The following is a 20888-nucleotide window of genomic DNA, read 5'->3' as shown; positions in this document are numbered from 1 at the left end:
TGCTCTGGTTATAAAATGGCCGTGGACAGCATCTTGCCCAGAACCCAAGAGCGGAAGATTGTACACTGATGTGTGATTCAAGCCCATATTCGGGAAATGAAACCCTGAACCATTCTAGCAATTGGGCAAGAAATAAAGAGACGAATAGAAGCCTGATCAAATGTAGTACAAAAGTCACATCTGCCATTGGAGATCTTGAGACCATGCAGCATACCCCAATCGGGAGACCACAATGTCTGTGTGCACCAAAAACAGAAAACTCTCTCTACTGCTGATGACTAATTTCAAGTCACTGAACTCTCCACTCTCTTCTTCACTTCACTTCCTGCATTATTTCTTCACAACAGTCTGTGTAACTAATTTCAAGTCACTGAACCGTATCTTAAAATTGATGTACTTTTAAAAAACGTTAAAGGCAATGCAGCGTGTGTAACAAGGATGTAAGGTTCAGCTATCTTGGATGTGGCATTAAAAGTTCTTAGTAAATCATTTTGGGACCCGAATAATTGGCAGGGCCAAAAATTCTCACTGAAGGGGCTTCTTGCTGATGAGAAGGTTGGATATGATTTTGAAGGGGGATCTCTTGCAATATTTCGATTAGCCCCACAGGTGAGGGAGTTTTTCATAAACTTGAAAATTTTCTCTGAAGCAACAAAGTAACTGTCACAACAAGAGAAGCTCAAAATCTGTTGCTAATGGATGTAGCTTTATTGGCTATTCAGTAATTTTAAGATCCTAATTATTGCATGTGGTTAAAGGATTACCATCGGTTTCACATGCCAATCAGTGGAGTCATTGGAAAGAATATCATGGTGCCTGGTCATCTGTACACGGTAAGCCCTTTGCCCCCACTCCAAGAGAAAGAAGGAAAGCCAGAAGTGTTCAAGGTGGTATTTAAACAGAAGTTTTCTTGACAATTCAGGTCAATCCTATTGCTGTGAATAGCAAATACTGCAATGTTTTCACAGACAATAAGCGTGTAATCAATATCGTCAACAGCAAGGAATTTGGAAAGGTATATTGTTTGCGTGGTGTGCACTTCCAATTGAAGCTAAAACTGTGTGTGTTGTACTTCCAAATGTAAAATGATGATAGCTACACTGTTTGTGTTGCCTTTACCTGGCTGTGCTCTTCTTATGTAGAGATTTAGTGAAATGTCAAAGTTTCCACTATCTTAACTGTTATACATGTAGTTTTTCAAAGTGGCTGATTGCAACCTTAAAAGATGTGTACCTTCCAATAGAGGCTGCTATACTCAGATTCTGTAGGGTCTGAAATATTGAGAACATGCAGTTTGAATGGGCATTCATTTTTCATAGCACATTCATGTCTAAAGTGCTTTTAAAGTCCGTTTATGGATGGGGTGGACCTTTTGCAATGTTGCAACAGAAAAACAAGGTTTTTTCCTTATGTGCGCTAGTCACAATGCCAAATGCATTTTGCTGCAGCTTGTTGGAAAAGCGAATTGATAGTGTAACGAGTGAAGTTAGTGAAGAAGTTAATCAGCAAGAGATTTTGATTGGAAGAGTAGATGTAAGACTTCATTAGCTTTGAATTAGTCTAAGATCTAAGGCAAGAACTATGGAAAATTCAGTGTGGTTTTTTGTATAGTGGAGGGGTAAGTCAAATAGCTTCTCAAAGGTAGGGGGGATAAAATGGCTTGTTGTAGCAGCATGACAAGTCCCACACCCTTGTATCCTCTCCTCGACAACCACCAAGTGGCCCAATCTCATGTTGGAGCTAGCTCTGTTGTTCGAAAGTGGATCAGGTGACTTCACCTCACTTAGTTATGGATGGTCTTGAGCGTCAAGCATGGGATGCTGTGGCAGCCTTGTCATTGAAACAATCTTAGTCTAGATTTACATAGCAATCTCTTCAGCATTTGAATACTTGGGCGAGAATGGATAGGATGTACATTTGCTAGAGTGATTCCTTTCTCTTAGCAATGATTGACATGTGGTTAGAGAGACAACATGCCTTTTTTGATCATTATCCCTTGGTTTTGGAAATGACTCATTGGCTGGTTCATGCATTTAAGGTTTTGTTTGCTTGCTTGCCTTTGTGGCTCAATTAGTCTTTTTAACAACATGATCAATTTATGGGGTGTGTGCAGCAACTGATTGCTTCGTGTAGCACATGGGCTCTATTTGTAGGTTATCGATGCATGGCCCCTTTTTAGGGATAATGCACTTCCTTTGTCCCAACAATATGATATTCAGCATGCATCTACTTGTTCATCTAGCTTGAAGTATTTGCAATCTTTGTTTGATCATTTGGTGGATATGCAATAAGTAGGAGATACCTTTGATCACTTGATTACATGTTTCGAGTGTTCGAAATGCCAAGTCCAAGCTCTTCAAGAGGAGGAATATGCTAAATATAAATTAGTGGCCGATTGGGATGCATTGCATGATTCTCAGTTTGATGAATGAGTAAGGTGACATGGTCATTGCGTGTGCATCTATCATTTAGATGTGCCTTGAGTATTATAAATCTTTATGGGTCCACATGAGGTTCTTTCTGATGCTGTTCTCTCTACCCATAGATACATTTGTCACGTGGTTTGAAATGAAGTTACGGCTTGAATGGGTAGATTTAATGGAGGCGTATATTACTGCAGCTGAATTGGAGGATGTGCTGTCCCATTTACCACACAAGGAAAGCCCTGGCTGGGATGGGCTCCCTAATGAGTTGTTTTCAGTCCATGTTGAATAGCTTAAGGATCCATTGACTCGCCTTTGTTAGCATGTGGAGAATGAGTTTGATGCCTTCGGACAGAAAGATTTTTGTTATTCAATTGCTGCCCAAGGTTTCTTCCTTGCATACGGTGAAATAGTGGAGACCCATTTTTATTATGGGATCCTTGTACAAAATCTTTTCTAAAATCATTGCCAAGAGATTGCAGTAAATATGTTTGTAGTTGATTTATCCACATCAATATCGTTTCATTAAGGAACGAAACATCATGCATGACTTTTTGAATGTTCAAATTGGGATTGATTATGATTGAGACTCTGGCAAGTAGGTTGTTATGATCCATTGGATATTGAAAAGGCTTTTGATCATGTTAACTGGTCTTTCTTATGACAATTTGTGTCTACCATTGGCTTTGGTCCTCGTATGACTTCTCTTATTGATACCATCAGCTAAGCATTATGGCACAAATTGTGCTTAATGGGGGGAGTCACAAATGAGATTTCCTTGTCCCATTCCCTTCGTCAAGGATTCTTCCTTAGTCCTTTATTGCTTGCGTTGGTCACTCATCGGATGCTCTCTTTATTGCAGTGGCATTTTGGCAGACCCTATGTGTGGAGAGTCATCCTTGGACGGATATTGCAAAATTTTCTATTGAGAAGATTGGTATCTCATCCTTGGACGGATATTGCAAAATTTTCTATTGAGAAGATTGGTATCTCATATGGTTGCTTGGCTATCTGTGTTTCTTGGTGGCACATGCTGAATTCTACGTGGCCTCTCAAACTTTCATAGTCCTTTCTCCTTACTCATTTGATTGGCTTCTAGCAAGAGATTCTGTGCTTCATTGTTTGCGTCTTGGTGCTCCTTGAAAGAAGGTGAATTCATTGTAGGCGTAAGTGCTGGCCACATTGAGGGTACTAGATTGGCTTGACAAAGACTTACAACGAGATAAATTTAATCAGATGGCTTGATCGGGGTTGGAAACAATACACGATGTTGTCATTCTTGGGCAGCCTTGTCTTTATTATTTCCTTTGCATTTGCCAATACTTTCGGGGTTCCTAGAGGCTATAGCCACATTTAGTTGTTGCTATAGAAGCAGCTTCAATGGTATGCTCATTTGCCCAATTTTTGGCCTTCTTCGCATTTGTAGGATTGGATGTTTGTGAAATGTGATGATTTATAGAAAAGATCAGCCAAATAGATTTACCATAAGATGGTAGAGGACAAGAGATGGGTCATGGAGAAAGTCAATAAAGTATGGCATGTCAGTCCACAACATCACTTGGAGACTCCAAAGCATTGTCTTTGGTCATGCAGGGCAACCTAGCTAATGTGGAGACAAGTCTACCGATTACTTTGTCAACTTATGCCTAGCCTTGCGCCATTTAGTATATGAGGTAGAGGTGCTATGGGAGGTTAGGATGGCGGACTTGCCTAGCCACCGAGTATTGGAGCCTACAACGTCACGATAAGAGGCTTGGGAGCTTCACAAGGTGTCACATCTAGAAGACATGCTACCGAATGATTTTGAGTATTTGGCGAGAGCCTCCCGGTATACATCACTTTGGCAGAGCTCTAGATGTCCATCATCCAGTACTCTGTAGCTGGTGAGATTAGTTACTAGGCGGCTCTTGGCATTGATAGGAGCTTTGTTCTCATCTAGAGTGACCATGGTATGCTTTTCATGATGCTGGCGAGATGAACGACCATAGGTGGCGATACATTCCCCTCCCATGGCTTCTACACACACACACACGTGCACACACACACACACACACACACACACAACCCCCCACCCAAAAAAGAAAACCCACAAAAAATACATCCCCAAAGACTGCAGTGAGAGGCTTGTGTATACAAGTGTCTTCTGATTTCCAAACAGCTCCAACCAGACTGTTGAGTGCATGTGCTTCTTTATAAAATTATTGAGTAATGTATTTAACCACACCTTTTTGTGGAAAAGGAAATTGTTTCCCAAGTTGAAACCGCAGATTAGCAGATTATATCTAGCAACATGTATGGATTATAAGCATTGAATTTTCAAGAAACGTCTTGAGCATAACACATTGAACGCAAGGGTAGGATTTCCTATTAGATGCTATTTATTGGACTTTATAATCAGCCATGTTTGGCATATTTCTTTTATTTGGAGGTGCTCTACTAGAATTTTTGGCATATTTCTTTTATTTGGAGGTGCTCTACTAGAATTTCTTCTATAGGCAAATATATTGTAATAAAAAACCTCCTCTTATCATTATTGTTCTTCATAGGCCTATTGCATCTAGTGTTTGCATGAAATTCCTTTAATGTTTTGTTATTTTGAACATCCTTATATGAGATGATTTGGAGGTCCTATTTTTTGTGCTAGGTAAAATCAGTACCCCTCACAAAATTTTACACATGTTCTCATAGTTGCCTTCGTACATCGTACGTACATGTTCGTACAGTATGATTCGTATGGTACTGTACGGTATGTATTCGTACGTGATTTTGCGCTTGTTTAGGCCATGTCGCTTGCGCGTCCTACGTCACACGTTTCTTGTGCCCCCGCTTTTACTTTTGCTCATGTGTCACTTTTTGGGGGGTGGAAAGCCTTGGATACCTCACCCTACCCCTTTTTCCAGCCATGCACTCCCCTCCCCAACCCTCTTTGGATTCCTTCTAGCTCTGGCAGCCCTCTCTTTGACTGTTGACCCCTCTTTGATTGTTTGAACTTTGACCCTTCTCTCATCTACAAAAGGTGCTCCTCTCCTCCATGCTTCCACACCAATTCAGCAAGCACTTGTGACTTACCATTCTCATCCTCCTCTCTTGGATCTTGATTCTTGAATGGACTTGTGATTTGTCATTCTCGAATCTCACTTTCCATCCTCTCTTTCCCACACCCAATCGAAGCATTTGCTATTCTATCTCCCATCCCCTCTATCCTGCATCCTATCAAAGCATTTGTCATTCTCATCTCCCATCCCCTCTCTTTCACTCTTGCTCTTTCAACTCTACCCCAACCCTCGGGTCTCTCAAGTCTCCCTCCCTTTCAACTTTCAAGACTCAACTTTCAAGAGTTGAGACTGAAGCATCTCTCTCTCTCTCTTTTTTTTTTTTTCGTAAACTCTCTCTCTCTCTCTCTCTTTCGGGCCTCTTTATCCGTCATCGGCACCATGACTAGTGAGAAGCACGAGGCCTTCAATTTGCATGCGATCCATGTGGAGAGGGACACAAAGAAGTCCAACTCCCACCATTGGACATGCGAGTATTGCGGGAAGCGCTATATAAGTGGTGCAACTCGGTTTCTCCAACATCTTTTCAAGACGGGGGGAGGCAAGTTGCTCCATGCAAGGAGATCCCTCAAAACATTGTGGAGGAGATTCTTGCCAAGATGAGAGGGGGATCCACAAGAGGAGAAGAAAGTGTCTTATTGGCACCAACTCCTATGCCTACTAACGAGAAAGTATCCAATGTGGACGTATCTTCAACCGATGCGGGAGAGGTCTCTACCATTGGTGGTGGGGGCTCCACATCCGCATCTGGCTCCGGTAAAAGACAAAGAGTGGAGACTCATGCGGTGCCGAAGAGACAATCGTCTCTCTCTCAAGCTCCCGATCATGTGCATGGATTGGTTGCCTTTCTTAGAGAAAGGCAACGACTTGCGGACATTGAAATTGCATGCACGGTGATTAAGTGCAATCTTGCATTCAATGTCCTAAAGCAAGAGCAATGGAAAAAGATGGGGAGAAAAACGACGGGCGCATTCAACTACCGCCACATTCGACAAGCTATCATTGAGATATACATTGCAATTTGCATTTTAAATTTGCTTCACTTTCTTTCATTATGATAATATCATGATTCATAATTGAAATTTGATTTATACATAACTTGTAATTTGTAAATTGTGGTTATAGGTGGGCCTCTCAAATGTGGTGCAAGCTATTATCGACAATGCATCGAATTGTGTGTGCATGGGCCGTTTGCTTAAGGCCGTGTTCCCTACGATTGTGTGGACTCCATGTGTAAGTCATTGTTTGGACTTGCTCATGGAGGACATTGGGAAGCTCAAGTGGGTGAAGAGCGTGGTCTGCAAAGTTACATTAATTATCACGGTAAAGGTAAAAGTGCTTGCAATGTATCATGAGGATAGTACACTGGAGTTGAAGAAGCCTTCTTCAACTCACTTTGCTTACATGTGATTATTGTTGGAGCGCCTTTATGAGGTGCGGTCCTCCTTGCACTAGACAGTGGTGTCCACTCTATGGAATGAGTGGGATGAGCATGAAATAGAGGAGGCCAAAGCCATGCAAGGCTTGTGCCTTAATGAGCAGTTTTGGCAAAAAGTCCGTGCCGTTGTTATTGTCGTGACTCCCTTTTATAGGGTGTTACGTATGAGTGATGGTGAGGGGTCTATGGGCCTTCTCGTTCACTTTTTTAGAGCGGCATTGGTGGAGGCATGTGCTTGTACAGTGATTACAGAGACATAGCGTGCACATGTCTTAGGATAGCAGAGAGGAGATGGGTGTGGATGCATTAGCCCATCCATGGTTTTTCCGCATTGGTACATCTAGCCTACAAGTCACCGGCGGTCATGGATGATATAGAGTTCCATTTAGATCAACTTGCTTATTTGACTCGTGTGGTCCTTGTGGATGACCACAATGCAGTGCTAGAGGAGCTAGGATGCTATGCAGATCAGAGAGGGCATGTGACTTTTTCTTCTCCCACTTGTTGGAGGAGAGAGTCACTTGTGAAGCCTTTATTTTGGTGGCAAAACTTTGGATATGCACCGGAGATCCTTCAACCCTTAGCCATGAGGGTCCTTGCCCAGGATTGCTCTTCGGGTGCATGTGAGAGAAATTCATTCACACAAAGATTCGCAATCGGCTTACCACATGACAGTTAGAGCGGCTAGTCTATGGTCGCACTAACTTACGCATGATGAGGGCTATGATGAGCATGGGTAGTCCGAAGCAGGTAAGGTTTAAACACTTAACCATAACATTTAAAATTTGTTGTTTTAACTTTTAAACTTTGAACTTTGAAGTCTAAACTTTATACTTTACAATTTAGACTTTAGTATTTACAATGATCAATCTTACGTGCATCACTGCATTGTGTAGGTGAATGTTGATACATTCAAGTTGACAAGTGACACTCTTCTGAGTATACATAAGGAGGTGGACGAGGGGGAGGAGATGATTTTTGCAAAGCTCCATAGAGAGCTTATAGCAGCAGATACTCGTGAGACTTGCAGTCAGCGTGCTCGTGGGCGAGGAGTTCGAGTAGGTGGTAGCAGGGGCATGGTCATTCGACGCACTCCATCATCGAGGAGGGGTGGTTCGAGTGGCTTGCAGACATATGTAAGGTGGGGTTCTAGTAGCTCACATCCTGTGCCTCATGATGACATCCCCGCCTTGCCTCCACAGTCACCACCTAGGGAGCCATCATTTGATGATGATGGTAACCTCATCCATGAGCATGAGTATGAGTGTGTCTCATCATTGAATGCCGAGGAGTCATCTTCAGACTCTCTTGATAAGCATTGAGATGGTTCTGATGACGATGATGATGATGATGATGATAGTGATGCCTCATCATAGATACATATGACATAAGTCTCTCTTTTTTTTTATATGAGATATACTAGATTGTAGTTGTATTGCATGTTTTGCGTAGCCCATGCGACCGCGATGGTCACCCTCATGTATTCATCTTATTCTGTAATTAAATGGCTATTTCCACTTTAAACATGTATTCTATGATCTATCATTTAATGATTTATGATTTTTGTTATTTTAAAAATCATCTTAAATTTTTTTCGTACTAGTATCGTACCGTACCTTATAAAATCATAAGGTACCAATTAGTACCGTATTTTATCATACCATACCATATCATACCTTTCGTACTTGACAACTATGCATGTTCTCCACATGTATGCTATAATTATGACCTAAGCATCTGATACAAAGGGCGTAAACTCTCCGGATGGCTTGTAGCTGTGAGGTTAGTGTACATAAGTTCATCACAAATCTGCTTAGGATTATTATAAGCCCATCATCATTGTGGCACCACCCAACACAAGCTCCCAAGAAATGGCTTGGGTGGGAGGTTTCAGCAGAGCCAAGCTTTTGCTGTGTCTCATGGACAGGGTGACCAAGGTTGACTTGCAACATGGAAGGTAGACACTTATATGGAGTTCTGCCTTGGCCTTGCCATTCTATCCCCGTTGAATTGCTTTCAAGGGCTTTATATGAATTTCATGTAGCTCCAGCCATGTCTTAATCTCTTGCATTTTTCTTGCTCTTTTACCTGGTTTATTCCTGTTTATCTTCAAGTAATGCTGGCTAGCAGGTCAATTATAAAATGCTGCTAGTAGATCAGCATATCAGCCACTTTTTTTCATGCAGAAAAATGTAAGAAGCTACAAAATTGAAGGAAAGGACTACATATGTTCTTGTATACACAATCAAGTGAGGAAGCTATGTGACAAAGATATTTGCTCCAGGGGTTTTTGAAACAGGAGGTAGGAAATGGGTTTCATAGGCTTCATACCAGTTTCATGAAAAGTTAGAGAAGGGTTTCATTCAAGATGGAAAAGAACAATCAGACTTCATATACACATTGAATATGGCTCATGCAATGTAGCAAACAGATTCATCATGATTCATGATTTCATACAATACAAATGAAAATTCAACATAGCATGGATATTTACATGCATCGTGGTCCATGACCAACATTAGCTGTGCCTATAGAAGAAGCTATCAATATATACATGCATTATAAACAACAACTCAAACTAAAGCTTTTTAATCGATGCAAACATCCATTACATTGTGTAGAAAGAATCCATCATAAATGTTGATTACAAAAGCTCAGACATATTTTTCATGGTACGGCATTGTTGAATATTTTTCTTGTTTGTTTGTATCTCTTTTTTCTTTATGCTCTCTTGTTTGAGCAAGTGCAGGTTTCGGTTTATGTAAGGATCTTCTCGCAGAAAAGAAAGTTGATTGTTTAAGGTTGAAGCGACTTTTATTTTATTGAAATTAGAGCTTGGCAGTGGTTATTGAATGACTGGTTTCTGTTTCTTTGTAAAGAGTGTGTAGGTCAAATTAATTGTCATATGCTAGAATTGCAGTGGAATAAGAAATTCTTGTTGATAATATGAATAAATTTTCTAGATGGCTTTTGTGGCAATTGGTGCAACAATGGTGGGAAGCATTACTTTCACTAGAAATGAAGGGGACTATGTTAAGAAGGGTGATGAGGTAGTTTCTTCATATTCTTTGTAATGTTCTAGTTCCAAGCAATGTGGCTGTAATGACATACTTACAAATCGAGTTTATTGTGCAGCTTGGATACTTCTCATTTGGTGGCAGCACTGTTATTTGTGTATTCCAAAAGGTTTGACGTGCTTATGACTTCTCTATCAATTGCATTGTAATATAATTGTTGAGAGCCTGTTTCGGGTGAGCCTCTTTCATGCATGTGTAATGTCTCTAAGCATATGAAGATGTGTGCATGAGGGGAGACTGAAATTGGTTTTAAAAAAGCAAGACATCACAGCAGTTATACCCTTCACAGAAGACATGAACTTGATGCAGGCCTATCTAGTTTTTGTTTATTCTGTAGGCTCTTGGTATCCATATGTCCTCTTGAAGGAAAATCCCACATGTCTCAGATTACAAAGCTTACCTAGCCAAAGAGTCTTTGAAAATCTTTAGGCATGCCTATACTTTACAGGAGGCACAGGGAGTATATGCAATTGATGAGTAGGGTTAAGAAACTATTTCAGAACTAAACGTGAATAAAGAGAATATATGGTGTTAATCAAAGCAATATTGTAGCACACAGGTTTCTCAATCCAATAAATGCCCATTAATCTTCAATGATTGGAGAGTGCACCACTGCACTTGTCAATAGTACAAGTTTCTCACTGTGAAATGGATGATATGGGAGGGGGTACAATATGCTTGTAGACCTGAAGTAGCTGGTGATCTATGGCTGGATTCTGGAATCTCTGGCTCTTTGTGTATAGAAGCCCCTTTTGCTGTCTATATTGCTCTATTTGTGAAGACCAAGGCATCTCTAATCTGGGTACTGTATCACTCCACTAACTGAGCCAAAACCCTCTACACAAGCAATGGGTTCACCCGCTAAGCTCATTATATACCTGACATTCACAAATGTAATGGTCCTCTTTTCTCTTACCTCTTGATGGCAAAGCTGTATATTGTATCCTCCCTACCCGATGCTGGTTTGGATGCCCAAATCTCAAGAGTGTGCGGTTGGTGTTCAGGGAAGAAAAAACATTCAAGTAGCTGAAATCAAAACCTTTAGCTTACAATTTGTTCATGTTATGATGGTGTTCTCAGAAAAATTACAATTCATTTCATATTTGGTTTCCTATGAATATTGTGTGCAGTGGCTCTCATATTTCCTATTGCAACCCTCATAGCAGGGGGCATATTCACATCCATGTAGCCTGGTTCGTTTGATAAATCTGTCTACTGCAAAGCTGAGAAATCACATTTGTTGCCACTCCCTAGAGAGTCTAGAATATATGTCCATCATGCTTTTAGAAACAATGAAGCAATGTAGCAAACCATGATCAGTTGTGAGTAGCAATACTCGGTGGCCCTAGACCTCAATGTGGTAGGTTGTTTGGACTCATGCTTCTAATATGTCTGATGTAGTGAGGGTCTGCAATGGAGGTTCCACTAGCATGGAATGTTCGAAATCTAGGCTAATAGCCCATATAGGGGCCACATAGATCATAAGTTGAACTGATAATGTATCAGACAGCCATCCTTTTGTGCAAGGTTATTGAAACTGAGCCTGGTGACACTGTTGTTCCATTTGTGGAACTGCGGTATTATCCTGATGTGAGCTTGTTTATGATGCTTGTTACATAAAAAATGGGTCGTTTGCCTGTAACAGTGATGCCAAAGTATACATATGACTGTCACTTCCACTTGGCTGCTCTCGTATCTGATAATTATCTCTTGATAACTTGCCCAAATGTGTGAAAGACCATGAACTTAGTTTTCCCGAGGTTCACTAAGAGCCTCCTTTTTGCAAAAATTGTCTAATGCATCCATACAGCATTGTAGTCCTAGCTATGAATCAAATATTGTCATGACATCATCAACTGAGTAGTAAAGTTACAAATAGTTGAAAGAGTGATGCTCATTTATCACATGTCTTATGTATAAATTGAGCAATCTCATTTATGTATTGGCCAAAAAGTTTCAAGAAGAGTGGGCAGCCCAATTTCAAAGCAGGCATGCTTTGTGTGTGTTCTAATAAATGACCTGGATATCTAACTCCATTGTCTAGTGCATTGATCTATATTCGATCTCCGATGGTATCCTGAGCATCTAAATTCTTTGGAGAACTCGGTTTCATGACACTATATCAAAGGCTTTGTGGCAATCCAGTGTCCACAAAGCAAGAATAAACATTGTGGACCTGGACATTGCTTGCTCAATCAAGCTCCTCGATGGTATCCTGAACATTTAAATTCTTTCTTTGGAGAACTCGGTTTCATGACACTATATGAAAGGCTTTGTGGCAATCCAGTGTCCACAAAGCAAAAATAACATTGTGGCCCTGACATTGCTTGCTCAATCAAGCTCCTTGAGGTGAAAATCAGTCCTTGAGGACCCTGGAGGCCCTTACTCTATCCTTATTTGCTGAGCTTTGCCTCAAGTACCAGTCCCCATATATCTTGGCTAAGATATGTCCAACTATGATGGTCCTGTTATTCCTTGGATCCATGGGGTCACTGCATTTCTGAATGCCTCAGTCATGAATGCATACTCCATGTGTTGGGAAATCCCTCTACTAGTGCCTTGTTGAAAAATGTGTTTGAAATGGAGCTATAATGGTAGAAGCATAAGGACATTGTGAAATATACAATGGTTTGGAGAGAGAACACAGAGTGTATCAACATGACTTACAAATAGTGAACTCAAACAAGAATGCACAACACAAAGGAAGGAGAGGAATCTAATGCATGAATGGATACAGTACAATAGACGATAAAGGGGTGAGATATAGGTGTGGGAGCGCAAGGAGCAAGACTGCCCAACTATCACCATCTTTGGTGGGAGCAGGCTGAGGGAGACCGTTGCAGAGTGTCTTCCTTTGAGAATGGATCCTGAGTGCAACAAACCACCAATGGTCAAAGGACACTGATGTAGAGGGGTGAAGACAGCAGGACAGCAGGCTGGATGTCAAAACATAGTGGTGTCGAGGCTGAGGATGACAAATGCAGCAAGGTATTGCTTTCTGACAGTCTCGGATAGTGTGTTGTAGCTTGCTGCAGAATGCAGCCACCAAAGAGGGCTGCCTATGCAAAGGACTGATTTAGATGATGAGGATGATGGACAGCCGCCAGATGCTCAAAATGTGGAGCCACTAATATGGGGTTTGCACTTAATCATTACTATGGTGCATTAAGCCCTGGTTTATTAGTCTCCTTAAAACAGACCCAAAAAGCAATTAATTCAAAATTACAAAAAATAAATGGATTTATTTTTGACAATAGGACAAATACACCACCAATCCTCTATAAATAGGAGTCTTGTGTTTATGCATCCTGATTCCCTCATTCAGCTAGCCACACCTTGAGCCCTTTGATCGCCCACTTTTGCCCACACCCATTCTGGAGGACATTGCCAGTTCGTGGAGCATCATTCAATGTCGGCATTGCTGTTTGGGAGCTGTCTGCTGCCTGGCGACTTGTTGTACAGCTGCATTTGCAATCTTCATCCTGCTGCAGCTGATGTCATCATATTTCAGATCTGTGGTTGTTACTGGATCAGGCCGTCCACCACTTGCCATCACTCCAGCAACTGTTGCCTACATAAGATCCGCGCTGCTGGCACACTTTTCAGAGCTGTTGTATCTGTGTTTACAGCTTGGACAAGCTGCCCAAGTGGTTCAAAGGCAGGCACCTTGACCTGACCCCTGATGGTTCTCATATGAGGTAGTCCCCTCTTGGAAAAATATGCACCTGCGATCATACCCAATGCACCAACTCCAGCATGAAATCCAAGAGTTCAAAATCCAACAACACCCAAACCTTGTGGGCTAGTAAAGAGCATAGTTGTCAGGTACGAAAGGTACAATATGGTACGGTACGATAAAATACGGTACTAAATGGTACCTTATGATTTTATAAGGTATGGTACGATATTAGTACGACAAAAAAAAACTTGATTATTTTGGACAAAAGATAATAGAATAGATATTTCAAGTCTAAATAGCAATGCTATTAGAGTATATAAGATGAGTACTTGAGGGTAACATGCCAAAACCTAATGCGGAATGCGCAACATGCGCTACTGCTACCTACAACTTATAACTACATAGATGGGAGTGGATACATCATACATGCATGATCATACAAATAAGAGAAGCGTGGGCTTGAGAGAGAGAAGGTTGAGAGAAATTGTTTGAATCTCAAATAACCTAATCTCATGGGATAATCATATTAATATAAGGAGCATTTAGCTCGTCCCAAAGTGCAGTTTGAATGGGAAAGATACATCCTTTAAGTTGGTACCTTATGGTACTAATACGTAAGGTATGAGGCTAGAGAGAGAGAGAGAGAGAGAGAGAGAGAGAGAGAGAGAGAGAACGGTTGGGCGATGGCGTATCCTGGTCGCGACCTGCCGCCGCCCCTCTTTCGCCATCCGTCTGCTGCTTCTATTGGAGTCTTGAAGGCGTAGCCATCATTCGCCACTAATCTGTCCTCAGGGCGGGGATCCCTGTCGTCGTCTTCAGCCCCTTCGTCTTCGTTCGTCCCAGTCCGGAACGCCGCTGTCTCCTGTTCCGCCTGCTGTCTCGTGTCCCGCCGCCTGTTAGAGCGCCGTCGGCTTTCGTGTCCCGCCTTCTGTGTTCTGTCCCGTCGCCTGTCAGAGCGCCGTCGGCTCCTGTGTCCCGCTGCCTGTCAGAGCGCCCTCATCTCTTGTTCCGCCTTTTGTCCTGTGCCCCGCCTGCTGTCCCGTGTCCCGCTGCCTGTCCCATCCTGCCCTCTATCCAATCGCGCTGCCACATCACCAGTTGCCTTGCTGCCTTCGTCTGTGCTGCTGTTCGTGGCGCCACCTGCCTGTGCATGTCCTTTTCTGCTGAGGCGTCCAGCGGCTGTGAAACCCTACACCCGTCAATTGTCAGAGAGAGAGCATCTCAGCTAGAGTGCCCGTCGATTTGTACAAAGAAAAAGAGAGAGAAAGAGATTGCAGCTCCTCACTCGGCCCCTAACCGGCATACGCAGTAATACAATATGGCTGGTTTGGATCTGGCTTTTATAGACCAAACGGTGGCAGCTCTTGGTCCAGATTCTGATACTGAGGAACCAGAGGATATGGTTCCATGCACAGAAGAGATGCCCCCTGGTCCTAACTTCCAGCCTGCGGGCAAACGCACCAAGTATACTTCGGAAGAGACAATGGATCATCAGGATCGTTCCTATGCTCAGGTTGCTTCTGATTTTGTGGACTCTCAGGAGGTTGATTGCCAACACTCTACTTGGCGATTATGTTCAACATAATTAGGAAGTCTTTTCTGATTCTGCAACTGAAGATGTTCTGGATGCCACTGTGGACTCGAAAAATGTCTTGCACTCCTTTTCAGTGTTCTATGAATGCATCGTGATTCTCTTCTTCACTGGTCGGATCCCATAGCGTTCCCGTATTCGCTAGTGGCTGCACAGTTTGTTACAATGGGAATGTGTGAAAGAGATTTTTGTTGGGCCCGGAGGCTTTTTTGAGGTGCTGTTGAAATCTGAGACGCACTGTGTTGCTCTCATGTCTAAACTGCCTTTGTTCTTAGATCGCCGTTTGGTCCATGTTGTGCCATGGCGCCCAATGGCGGATTTTCAGCGGCTGCTGCAACGTGAATGCCCTGTCTGGGTTGAAGTGGAAAACTGTGCGGTTGTTTATTGGCCACAGTTACAGGACGCCATGGCCGCTGTGGGCACGGTTCTGGTCCCCCCAAGCCTGAGGGCCGTCAATCGTAACCGTTTGTGTATGCTATGGGACACTGCCAGGAAAAGGCCTGCGTGGTTACGTCTTAATTGCTCCGGCATGCATCCTTTACACTTTCGTTTGAAATGGGGCAACTTTGCAAGACATTGCTTTTCGTGTGGTAAATTGGGGCATTTTATGGCCGAATGCCCAAAGAAAACCCACACTTTAGAACCTGAGCATGTTGCGCTGCCCATGGAAGATATGGTGTGCGATGCTCCGTCGCAGGATGCCACCCAGCCATCTAAAGTGTTGGATACAGGTAAACAAGTTTCGGGTTTGGATTCCCGTGCCAATGACTGGGTCGATGTACGTGGGAAAAAAGGCAACAGGCCTATTGCTGGCATGGTGGATACTGTGCCGACTGCCTCACAAGATTCCATGCGTACTTATATGCGTAGGAAAGAGATATTGTCTTCAGAACACTCTGCTCCTGCTATGGTTTCCGTTCCTTCCCGTCAACAGCCCACAAGGAGAGTGTATTCAGATGGTCCAAAGGGTCCACCTGCTAAGCTGGCTTTTGATACTAGAGGTAACGTCATTACCCCATGGAATCGTCGTTATCCCCGTTCCATCCCCAAGACAGCGGATATGCCGTCTACCTCCAAATCTGGTTGTCCGAACTCTTTTGCCGTGTTAGCTGATTTTTTGGATGACGGAGTCTTGGACATTCTTACAGAAAATGTCAAATCGAGGCAAGCCGTGCCTCGCACCTGATTTTCTTTTTGAATATACATGAAAATAGCCACGTGGAATATGCGAGGAATTTGTTCTCGCCACAAGCAACATGCCATGTGGATTGTCTTGCATGAGAATTCGTGAGATGTTTTGTGTGCTGTTGAGCATAAGAGTCACGGAGAAGCAGGAAAAGTTGTGGATTGCCATGGCTTTCGTTTGTTTTATGCAGGGACACATGCCATGCATTATTTTGGTGTGCTCATGATTGTCCATGAAAAATATCAGCCTGCTCTTACTAAAAATGATGTACATGGCCGCTTTGTGGTGATTGAAATTTTATTCAAAGGAGAGATCTTATGGTTACTTGGGCTCTATGCTCCGAATGATCCTTTATCTCGCTGAGAGCTTTGGCACACCTTGCAGACTTCCTTGTCTCTTGGCAGACGGGGTTTTTTTATGGGGGATTTCAATATGTGTGTCGATTCTTCGTAGTCCACATCAGAGCATTTGGTAATGGACGCGCTGGAAAGTTGTATGTGGCATGAGTTGGCTCTTGGCGTTCTTAAGCAAGATCTCTGGTCTTGGCTACACCCTTCTTCTACAGGGTTTACTTACCATTCTGCCCAGTATGCAACAACATGGTCGCGGTTGGACCGCATATACATTATGCAGAATGATGATTTCCCTCCTGAGATGCTCGAAATGAAAGTGTTGCAGCAATATGCCTTGTGGGACCATTTCCCTCTACAGCTTGAGCTGCTTGCACAACCCATTGCACCTTATAAGCAATTTCTGGAGAGACTTCCTTTGCGTTTCAACTCGTCTTATTTGAAGCATGCAATCTTTCAAGGCTATATGCAGCAATTGATTGATAGATTCTTATTGGACTTCTCCTCTCAGGTCACTGCTTCGTTTGAACGATTCTCTCTAATGTGCAGCGGGTTGCTCGGCAGTATGGGATTCATCATGCCTCTGTTTGTTGCCGCCATCGACAAGCAGCGAAGGACCTGTTGGCTTTGGTTCGTTCATTGCTGGTGGACACTCCAGATGATGAATTTCTGCTGTCACTGGCAATGCGTGTGGCCGATCTTATTAAAGAGTTTCAGTTGAAATCTTATCAGCAGGCCAAATTGCAACATCTGACGGAAGCTTTGCAAGATAGTGCTTGTCAGACTCATAAGTTCTTTTGAGCTCTCCATGCCTCTCCTGCGCAAGAGAATATGACTAGACTCCAAGATGCAGAAGGTCAAATGGTCCTTGATCCGCAGACTATTGTGAATATGTGTAGGAATTATTTCATCGACCTTCTTGGTTCCACTTCTCCCCCTTCAGGCCAAATTACTCATGCCCGTTCAGTTTTTTATGATGTAGTCCGTAATCAGCTTCCGCAGGACATGCAAGCCACCATGGAGACAGATATTTGTGAGGCGGAGGTTATGGATGTTCTATTACACTTGCCCAAGGATAAAAGTCCTGGCTGGGATGGTCTCACCAATGAGTTCTTTGAGGTTTTTGCTACCCAACTGGCGAAACCATTGACGGCTCTGTTACAGTAGGTGTGGGAAACGGGAATCATGCCTTCCTCCTGGAAAGGACTTATTAAACTGCTTCCAAAAGTTCCTTCGCTGTCTAAAATCTTTTCCAAAGTAATGGCGAATCGGCTCCATAAGCATCCTCCTGCCATTATGCATCCTCTCCAATATGGATTCATTAAGGGCCGAAACATTCTGCACAATGTGTTAAATGTGCAACTGGCGATTGATTATGCAAAACATTCTAATCAGGAGGTCGTACTGATTCAATTGGACCTGGAAAAGGCTTTTGATTATCTGGATTGGTCTTTCATTGTAGAACTTATGTCTATTATGGGCTTTGGCGCTCGGATGTCTCGTCTGATTTACACCATTAATGCTGCGGCGTCTTCGCGAGTCATGCTGAATGGAGGCGTTACCGAGCCATTCGTCCTTGCCCGCTCTGTCAGATAGGGGTGCCCTTTGAGTCCTCTCTTCTTTGCCCTTGCGACTCATCCAGTTCTTTCGATGTTATCTCATATGGCAGCTTCTACTGAGTTTGCTGGATTGTCGCTTTCTTCTGGACAGTGCTTCATTAGTCAATCCTTGGCTGATGACAGCTTTATGATTCTGCGTGCAGACAAGGATAACCTTCGCAAAGCATTAGATGTTTGGGCTCTCTTTGGTCAGGCTTCCGGTCTTCGCATCAATTCTTTGAAATCAGCCATTCTCAGCTGCTCGGAATCGGATTTGCAGTCATTAGACTGGCAGGGTATGGTTATTCCCCGTGGCTCCATTGTCAGGCAACTTGGGTACCCTTTGGGCGTTGATGTTCCCCCAAAGCAGCTGCTACAGTGGATTTCACAGAAACTGTCGGCTAAGTTTCTGTATTGGAAGTCTCAAGCTTGGCCCTTCCATGTTCGCCGCAAAGTAGCCCAGACAATTTTGTTGCCAATGCTCGCATACTTCTTGCCATTGCTGCCCTGGACTGCTACTACACTAAATGCTCTTACTCAGTCTATTCGTTTCATGTTATGGAAGAAGGATTCCTTGCGTGCAGGCATTTCCTGGATTTCTTGGTCGCATGAATGCAGCCCCAAACGCATGGGTGGAGGGGCTATTTTAGATGCCCAAAGTCATATGCTGGCACTCCGTTGGTCTCTTTTCCGCGCCATGTGCTCGGATCATCATCCGTGGGTCGTCATAGCCCGTTATTTTCTAGAGGATCACAGGCTTCTGCATGGTAATACCCAAATCCGGAGTTCTTGGTGGCATGTTCTTAATGCCGATTCTCGGTTCTCATTTGGTATGTTCTTGGAGATTGGTCCTTCTGAAGGCTCAGTGGCATCCAGCAGAGAATCGCCTGGCTACTAATTCTTTTCAATTGGAATTATTGGCAGTCTCGTGGTTGCTTTCGTGGAAAGGTAAACATGAGCTTCGACCAAAATTCAACCTCATGGCACGTTTCGGATTAACGTTAGTCGCGGATGCCACCCTTGCCAGTCGCAATGTCTTGATATCCTTTCGTACAGCCAGGAGGCTTTTCAAGTTCCCTTGTGGATACAGGCATTTATGGAAACAGCTTTTGATGGTGCTCCAGAGCAGACACCCCTTTCCTGCCCTTGCTTCGGATCGTCCCTGGCAGGACTGGGACTTGGCAGGCCAGCTGAATTTAGAAAAGGCTTCAGCTAACCAGGTGTATCATCTTCTGATTAAAGATCATGAATGGCTGGTTACTAAAGCTAATACTCTTATGGGGATTGCGTAAATCTCGGTCATGGTAGAGGGCAATTGTGATGGACGGCTGGTTGAACAAGACACCCTTCAAATATAAGGTCTTTCTTTGGAGGATGATGATTGGTGGCCTTCTGCTTGCTTCAGCCCTTTCCAAGTGCCGAATCTCCAATTGCAACTGTTTCTTTTGCACCACCAGTTTGGAATCCGCTCGTCACTGATTTATTTCTTGCCCCATCGCTAAGAAAATCTGGTCATTCTTGTCAGCCGTTTGGCGAGCTGTGGTTGGTTTATCGCTACGCCCGTTTGATTGGGTTTTTGTGCAGCCCAAATACCCCACACCGACACAGCCACATATGAAGATCATGTTTGTCTTTCTACGATGTTGGGGGTGTTGGCATAACTGGACCATTCGGAATACTTTTCTTTTTGATTCCGCCTATAATGTTCAGCGGCATATTGCTAGGCTTAGAGGTCTCTTGTACTGGTAGATAGATCTTCTCCGGCACTCTGACATGCTCTCTTGGGAGGACTTACGTCCCTGGCATATGGCAATTTCCTCTGCGTCTTTGCCATGACTTTGTAACTTTTAGGTTATCTGGTTCTTGTAAAGAGAGAGTGTCCTTTTTACACGATGGGGTAGACCCATCGTGTATCTTGTAATCATGAAAACTTGTACCTTCTTCGTAATTAATACAATTACCTTTTACGAAAAAAAAAAGAAAGAGAGAGAGAGGTCGGCTCGATGCTCTCGCCGCCTGTTTGATTCGTGTGGCCCTACCGTCGCTGGGGACCTGTGCCCGTCACTTGCCATCGCCTGGACCTGTGCCTGTCACTGCCTTGGCATGCCGTTGCCTGCACTTGTGCGCGTCCCTGTTGTCGCTTGGACTTGTGTGCGCCTTGTCAAAATGGACCTTCCGCTCTACAGATGCCCACTGGTTTTGACGGCCTTGCTGGCCTGCAGTCCTCCTGGTTGTGTTCCTCTTGATCTGCTCGGGCGCCGCGCTGTAGAAAGCCCTAATTCGACCGTTTTTGCCAACGAAGAGAAGCGGCTTGTCACACCTTGGTATTCTATATCTGCTGCCCAGCCAAACGACAGCCTTGCGTCTTGCTGCCCTTGGGCGCCACACAGAGCACACTATTATGCCAAGAAGTGAGAGTGAGACGTAATTTGGCAGAGCGTGATTGAGTCCCTGCATAGATCAGAGTGCTCACTGCCTGCACGCGAGAGAGAG

At 43.5% G+C, this 20888-nt stretch overlaps 1 protein-coding gene across 3 annotated transcripts in view; it reads left to right on the top strand.

The window, feature by feature from the left end:
- The window catches only part of LOC148015979 (phosphatidylserine decarboxylase proenzyme 3-like), a 220187-nt gene that overhangs the window by 181660 nt on the left and 17639 nt on the right, over positions 1-20888 (top strand). For all 3 annotated transcript variants that reach the window (XM_087664264.1, XM_087664263.1, XM_087664265.1), the window contains 5 exons: positions 514-609; positions 759-833; positions 923-1015; positions 9878-9964; positions 10050-10100. In XM_087664264.1, the coding sequence (XP_087520390.1) occupies positions 514-609; positions 759-833; positions 923-1015; positions 9878-9964; positions 10050-10100 (402 nt within the window). The remainder of the gene's footprint in view (positions 1-513; positions 610-758; positions 834-922; positions 1016-9877; positions 9965-10049; positions 10101-20888) is intronic.

Source organism: Lygodium microphyllum, chromosome 23 (assembly GCF_053477565.2).
Source record: "Lygodium microphyllum isolate KBCC chromosome 23, Lygodium_microphyllum_v1.1.10, whole genome shotgun sequence".
NCBI classification, from domain to species: domain Eukaryota; kingdom Viridiplantae; phylum Streptophyta; class Polypodiopsida; order Schizaeales; family Lygodiaceae; genus Lygodium; species Lygodium microphyllum.
This window is presented reverse-complemented; position numbering and strand designations above follow the sequence as displayed.